General features: G+C 37.4%; 1 protein-coding gene across 1 annotated transcript in view; it reads right to left on the bottom strand.

The window, feature by feature from the left end:
- Positions 1 to 1,224: 1,224 nt before the first annotated feature.
- The window catches only part of LOC128638993 (protein eva-1 homolog C-like), a 101,525-nt gene continuing 94,758 nt past the window's right edge, over positions 1,225 to 7,991 (bottom strand). The window contains exons 6-8 of the mRNA XM_053691134.1: positions 3,958 to 4,029; positions 3,368 to 3,457; positions 1,225 to 1,973 (exon numbers count right to left, since the gene is read on the bottom strand). Of these exons, the coding sequence (XP_053547109.1) occupies positions 1,582 to 1,973; positions 3,368 to 3,457; positions 3,958 to 4,029 (554 nt within the window). The 3' untranslated portion in view covers positions 1,225 to 1,581. The remainder of the gene's footprint in view (positions 1,974 to 3,367; positions 3,458 to 3,957; positions 4,030 to 7,991) is intronic.

The following is a 7,991-nucleotide window of genomic DNA, read 5'->3' as shown; positions in this document are numbered from 1 at the left end:
AGAGCTCTGAAGACGCTCTAACCCAACGAGAGTAAATCGTGATTGTGCTCCCGTGTTAGCATTTATTTTCAACTTGTAATACGCGTGCTCCTTCCGACCCCAGAGCCCTGGTTAACGGTTATGAGAGCACAAAAGTTTTACTTGCGACCTGTAATATGTGTGCAACTGGGCGCACCATGGTAAAAAAATTGTTGAGTGCAGGTAAAGCACTTTCAATCTAGCCCTATATATTGGTACCTCTCATTAATCAACAGTTAGATTAGAGTATTTATTAAGCAGCGGATGCTGCATCGATGCCCCATCATTTCTGGTCAGCCAGAAACAGAAGTTAAGAAGCATCGGTCGTAAGATTGGGATGATTGACGGCCCAGAGTGAGCAGGGGGCGGCATTGTGCAAGCATTTCACCAGAATGCTTGTGCAATGTTAAATGAGGACAATGTATGCTTTCGGCATTTAGTGAGGTCAAGCGGACATAATTCACTACAGCAAATCATGTCTGCTCGACCTTTGGTAAATCTACCCCATAGTATTGCCATATTAGGCAGCAGTGTGATTTTTTTATTCCCTAATTTTCTCTTATGAAAGATACAAGCTATCATCCTTAAGCAGGGCTGTACAAACAATGGCCTGAGTACCTATCTGGCAAGTCAGGGGATTTTGTGTGGTCCTCAGCACTAAAGAGCAGAAAACAAACATCAGAAATTTGTTATTGGAAATATATACCCATAAGGTATCAAATATATCATTATCATATCATATCAAAGCATGTATACCCATAAAGTATCAAACATAGTATTATCATATCAAAGCATATAAGCCAATATATGTATCTAGCTACCAATGTCATGAAAAATATGTCCACAAACCACCAGAGGGCAGTCTATACTAACAAGCCCTTTTATGGTTTTGAAGCTACTTTGACAATTGTAAAAGTGAACAGACATCATAGTTTGCTTCAGCTATAAGCTACTGACATTTATACATAGGTCTATTCTCAGTTGTAGCATTATGTGTACCTTGTATAGGAAATGGGTGTGCTAATAACTATCTTAAAGCTTAGTTTGTATTTATGGATTCAAATAATTATTACTTGTGAAACAATAAAGCCAATGATTCAGAAATGTTGGTAAAATGATTTATTAACATATTAAAAGTATTGTAAATATAATGTTGTATATAAATAGGAGCAAACATAGATGAGAAACTATGGGACAGAATAAAACATAAATGCCCCTAAATTCAGGATTTACAATTTAATATGAAGTAAAGTTTTGTGTAAAGTTGTGGAATTCACTACATAGAATATATTGGTAGATAAACATTTTTTTAATAGTATCAGTTTGTCAAAAATAATTAAATTTGGGGTTAATCTAGTTATAGGTGTAAAGTTTGGGTGAGTAATTAGATTCTGCAATTATTATCAATGTAAAAGTATTGAGACACAATCAATTTAGGAAAAGGAACACTAGTGGTATAAACCTGTAGATGTATAATTCTTTTTAACTATAACACTGAGCATATTTAAAACTTGTCTTGTTTGTTTCATGTGATCTAATACAGATTTATTTAGGTTAAAGGGACTACTCTGATGTCTCCTTGATTTTCTGGATGGCATAAGGACTCGCTTCTTTGGGCAACCAAATCTCATCAGTCCCCTGTCCTTTGTCCTCAGTAGTCCCCTCGAAGGCGGCTGTAACATCAGGACTGAATATATTGTTTGAAAAACGGTAAGAGTGACTTAGTCGGCGAAAGGACGATTCAGAAGAGCTGTCATCATGCTCTCTATTTTCATCAACTCTCCGAACAACCATCTTTATTCCTCCAAGTACTGGCTCATCATTGCTCTGTGGTTCCCAGAAAGCCTTCTTTATGTCTTGTAGGAATATTATTTTTGGAGTAAAGATGCAAAGGAGAAAAACTAAACCTGCAGAGACTCCACAAAGGAAATAGAGAGCCAGCTTCTCAGGGACATCTAGGAGAGATACAAAGTGAGCAAATAATATGTTTCACAGGTGAGTGGCTTAATGACTTTGACATTTTAAGGATAAAAAGTTCAGTCTCTACCAACAAAGTGACCTAATGACAATGGCATAAAGGTTTCAACAGTTACCCCTACGTAGTAATGGCACAACCTAAATTTATGAACTGTTTAATTTACTTAAGCTATACAGATGCACTTTATCCAACTAATACCTATTTAACTTTGTGAAATGTAAGTTACAAAAATTGTATTTTGTTTCTTATTATTGTAATTATTATTACTAAAAAAGAATAAACGTTATTAATATTTATGTATACCATTCTATAACATCGTATTATCTTTCCCTGTCTCTCGTTAGTTAAAGGGACAGTCTACACCAGTCTATATCAACATCAGCCCATAGGGGATATTTATTAAAGGTATGTCGGACCTGATCCGACATTGCGGATCAGGTCCGACATATCTTGCTGAATGCGGAGAGCAATACACTCTCCGTATTCAGTATTGCACCAGCAGCTCTTGTGAGCTGCTGGTGCAACGCCGCCCCCTGCAGACTTGCAGCCAATCGGCCGCCAGCAGGGGGGTGTCAATCAACCCGATCGTACTCGATCGGGTTGAATTCCGGCGATGTCTGTCCACCTGCTCAGAACAGGCAGACAGGGTTATGGATGCTTCATAAATGCTGTTTCTGGCGAGCCTGCAGGCTCGCCAGAAAAACGGTCCCTCAAGCTCTATTCAGAGCTTGATAGATAGGCCCCCATACCTTAGATTGTGTTCCGATTGTCCTAACTCACTCCCTCTACCCTAACAAGTCTGCTACACAAAACGTGTTATTAGCAATAAAAAGTTTGATTTTGATCGTTAGAAATGGCCGAAAAAACTCCGCCCAATCCCTTTTCCTCCTACCTTATAGTCCTGTTCTTTTTTTAGCTCATACTCGTGCATGTAGCACAAAGTGTCGTAATCAGCCTCCTAACACGTCTGCGAATCTTTAGTGAATTGTGGAACTGGAAGTCCGTCTGTGCATCTTGAACATAACGAGGAAGCCACAGTAAGGCATTCTAGTGCATACACAAATATTAATTTATTTATTTTTTGTTCCTATGCTGGTGCGCATGCGTGAAAATACGAAAGCGTGAGACAGATTTTTAACTGGTGATTCACTTTTGATTGGAGCATTGAAAATAAGAGAGTCTATGATGTTGTTTATAGGCGGAGCTGGGCGGCCATTTCTAACGATAAAAATCTAACTTTTGAATTTGAATAACTCAGTTTGTGTAGCGGACTCGTTATGGTAGAGGGGGTGAGTTAAGACAAAATGACTAAGAGACTCTGTACATTTTTTATTCTGTCCCCATTTGTCCCTGGTTTTTGTAGTCACCTACCCTGCACCATGGCAAAGACTTCTAGGGAGTCAGTCAGAATCATTGCATCCTCAGAGAGCATGGAGAGTCTAGGGCCTGTGTACCAGCCACCTGCAGGGACAAGGTGGATATAGGACAAATGAGGCCAAAGCTCAAATGCTCAGCTCTTTCTGTGACACAATGGATCACAATAACACAAAAACGATTTTTAACTGTAGTCTGAAATAGTCAGGCAGTCAATGGATGTCAGTAACAAAATTTATAAAGTAAGTGCATTGGATTACAGAATTTTACTTTAGTTAATTGCTGCCTATTCAATGGAGAACATAAAGGAAAGTCACTTGGAAGTAAGCTACACCAATTGTTTAAATTTGCTAATTGGAAGGTGACTGCACTTATTCTGGGTTGTGTCACAACTTGAAGTCAGTTTCATGAACTATTTTGTTAATTTAAATGTAAAATCATACTCGTATTTCCAGCTCTATAATCATTTTACCTCTCCACTCTTTGGTTTATTAGGCCTTATACAGCAATATGTGATCCTTCTGTCACTAGAGAGGGTCAATAGGAAAAATAAAGTGCACAAAAGTAACAATTCCACAAGTATTTACCATGTGTAGAGTCTGAAAGAGAAAATGGATCTGTAGATGAACTCCCAATCTCTTCAAGAAGACGCCTTGGAACTGCAAATGTAAAAAGAAAACACAAAGGTATGTTTGTGATCATCCCTTATACACAAGAGCCAGTGTCTATAACAAATATATACACAGATATCTCCAAAACACATAGAAAACAGATTTCACTCTCGACGATGGGGCACACATACATTCAAGCCAGGAAGCAGCACATGTATATGTTACACCATCATTCAGGATACAGTTCCCATAAACAGAAGCCACATATACATAGGCTACACCATGACCTTGGTCCAACACTGCATATATACCTATATTACACCATGAGAGTATACTGGAACAAACACAGGCAAGTAAGACCCTAAGCAGGGAGTGAGCACACAAAACCTATTTGTGAACTCACTCTATCAGACATAGATTTAATTAAACCAATTTGCAAAAACCATTTATTGCAGAATATTGCAAAATTGAAAGAGATTTTTATCTTCCCCTTGCCACATCTCTGTAAGTGACTCTCCATTATAATCAACATAACAACATCTATCTCATCTGTTCATCTCTTAGCATAAAGAACGTGCTCCACTGTGAAGGATACCGGTATCACAAAAATAACAGAACACATTTATTATAAAAGGGGAAAAACATTATTGATAAAGCAGTTCCACTCTTGCATATGTACAAGTTAAAGAGATACGTCGCTGGGGCAATAAAGTATGTATGAATTCTGCATGCTTGCCTTTAGTGTTGGATGAAAAATCCAGATCAAGCCCCTAAAATGCCTCACTTTTATCTCCAAGGCACATCTTATTCTATCCAGCAAGACTACTTTGTCATAACAAAACAAATGGGAATATTTATAAATGTTTACAGCTACATTTTTTCAAGTGTGGTTCTGAAGTTGTTAGCACTAGGATGTGGTTTCATGAGTAAGATTTAATGTCCTGGTCAATGCGATCACGTGATTTCAAGGCTTGGATCAGATCACGGGGGACTGACTACAATGCTAGGTATGCCCCTCAGTTTGAATTCCCATTAAACAAAAGGAGGAGGCACTTTTAGAAAGGCATGGAATGTCCTAAGGGCATGAAGGGGTTGAACAGCTTTCCAACTTCCATCATCATTCTGTTTTCAGTCTTCTTATATGTAAACTTGCTGAGGCACTAGCTCATAATGAGCATGTACAAGAGTTGCCTTTATATATCTATTTGAGTCTGTAATTGGTTGATGGCTGTCACATGATACAGTTGGCTGGAAAATTAAGCAATCTTTGAAATTTCTCAGAAAAAAATCTGCAGGTAATTTAAAATGTAAGTGCTATTGCATTGTCTTTTTATTGTGCATTATACAATTTGAGTGTATTTAACGGTCCTTTAACACCACTAGATGTTAAAAGCAGGATGGCCACTAACAAATCTGTAGAAAATATAGGTGAAGCAATGTTCTATAAACATTGAATACGATCTCACCAACACAACGAGGCTCCTTGGCCACCTCACAATCATCTATAAGTCTAACTAGCATGACTACTGAGAATTAGAAACCTGCTGTATATTTTTACTCTATCATTGCATTGCTTATCCTACAGTTGTAATCAAAATTATTCAACCCCTATTGCAAATCAGGTTTATTGTCAAAATTTACAGACTTATAGCTGCTTGCAATGAACAAATCAAACAAAAGCAATTGAAATAGCTCAACACAACGAATGCTTCAAGTGGTTTCCACAAATTGAACTGAAAATGCAACTTTAAAGGACCAGTAAACACAGCAGATTTGCATAATCAACAAATGCAAGATAACAAGACAATACAATAGCATTTACTTTGAATTTCAAATGAGTAGTAGATTCTTTTTTAACACATTTCAAAGTTATTTATATTTCCACTCCCCCTGTACCATGTGATAGCAATCAGCGAATCACAAATGCATATACGTATAGTCTGAGTTCTTGCACATGCTCAGTAGGAGCTGGTGACTCAAAAAAAGTTTAAATATAAAAGACTGTGCACATTTTTTTTAATAGAAGTAAATTGGAAAGTTGTTTAAAATTACATGCTGTATCTGAATCATGAAAATTTAATAAAACCTGAGGGTCCCTTTAAATGAATTCTGCAGTCTCAAAATTATTCAACCCCTTCGCGGCAAGCATCTTTAGTACTTAGTAGCAGGGGCGTAACTAACAGTGGTGCAGAGGTCGCACTTGCGACCGGGCCCAGCAGGTCCAACCTTAGCGGGGCCCAGCTGCAGCAGAACAACAAACTTTTTTATTTTTCCACAAGTGTTTTTTTTTCAATACTTTTTTTTTTAACAAACTTTTTTGTGACATAATTTTTTTCAGTGGCTGCGTTCCTGCACCCTAACAGTTTTAAATCAGAGAGTTGCCGTGGATTACCATGGCAACGCTCCGAAACATTTGCTGCTGAGTGCGGGAAAGGAGGCTGGAGCAGAGCGGTCTCTGCAGTGAATCAATGCAGCTAGCTACCAGCCGGTAACGCATTTGAAAGTCCCTGACTAGACTGCGAAGTGGAAGGAAGTAGGAAGAGCCAGAGGTAAGTCAGTGCATTGCTGGAACCGTTGCTATCTAATTATACTCTGTCATTGTGAGACCCACGCATACATTTTTTAAAGAGAGCACTGTCAGCTGCACAAGAACTGGATGGTGCGCTATATACAGTATATATAATTATTTTTTTGAGGGTCCAGCAAAAGAGTAGCACTTCCTAATGTGTGCTACTTACTTAGGGCGGGCTGTTTGAAAATCGCGGTCTGACTGGATGTAAGAGTGGCTCACCACCTGACAGGAGCCATTTATTGAGTGAGTGCTGGCTCTCATTGTAGAGCTTTTTTAATAACCTTTGAACCTCCCATATTTCATTTAAGTAGTTGTAGAAGACCAGGACCGGCATTTGTGCGCACCTCTCAATTTTTTCTGCAGATTAACTGCAACAAATCTCTCAATAGATCAAAATCAGAGCAGCCTGTCATTGTCAATGTTTGCCATGCTGCTGTCCAGCACTGCAAGAGACAGTCTAATGTATTTGCAGTTTCCTCCCACGGGTGAAAGGTATGTGCTGTGTTACTTATCTTCAATTATCACTTCTTCAAGTTTAGTTTTTACAACCTTTGTCCTGCTGCTGCTTATTTAGGAGCTTTGAGGTTATAATGCAGGGCAAAATTATCCCCCTCACCCTGCCGTTTTGACCAGCCTTTCTCTAAGCACTTTTTAACTATTTCACGGCTAAAAGGGAGCTCTCAGAAAAGTGAAAACAAATGTAAACAGTATTTAATCAACACAATGTGTATGTATGTGTTTTTTGTGTGGTTTCTGTGTGTTTGCACTAGTGTATGTATGTGAGTTGATGTGTTTCTGTATCTGTGTTAATGTATGTGTATTTTGTGTGTGTGTGTATTGTGTATATGTATATATGTATTTATGTGTATTTTGTGTGTGTGTGTGTGTATTGTGTATATGTATATATGTATGTATGTATGTGTATTTTGTGTGTGTGTGTATTGTGTATATGTATATATGTATGTATCTATGTGTATTTTGTGTGTGTGTATTGTGTATATGTATATATGTATGTATGTGTGTGTATTTTGTGTGTGTGTGTATTGTGTATATGTATATATGTATGTATGTATGTGTATTTTGTGTGTGTGTATTGTGTATATGTATATATGTATGTATGTATGTATGTATGTATGTGTATTTTGTGTGTGTGTATTGTGTATATGTATATATGTATGTATGTGTATTTTGTGTGTGTGTGTATTGTGTATATGTATATATGTATGTATGTGTATTTTGTGTGTGTGTGTATTGTGTATATGTATATATGTATGTATGTATGTGTATTTTGTGTGTGTGTGTATTGTGTATATGTATATATGTATGTATGTGTATTTTGTGTGTGTGTATATGTATATATGTATGTATGTATGTGTATTTTGTGTGTGTGTATTGTGTATATGTATATATGTATGTATGTGTATTTTGTGTGTGTGTG

This window comes from Bombina bombina, chromosome 1 (genome assembly GCF_027579735.1).
Source record: "Bombina bombina isolate aBomBom1 chromosome 1, aBomBom1.pri, whole genome shotgun sequence".
NCBI classification, from domain to species: Eukaryota; Metazoa; Chordata; class Amphibia; order Anura; family Bombinatoridae; genus Bombina; species Bombina bombina.
Note: the sequence above shows the minus strand (reverse complement) of the source record. Positions and strands in the feature narration are given on the sequence as shown.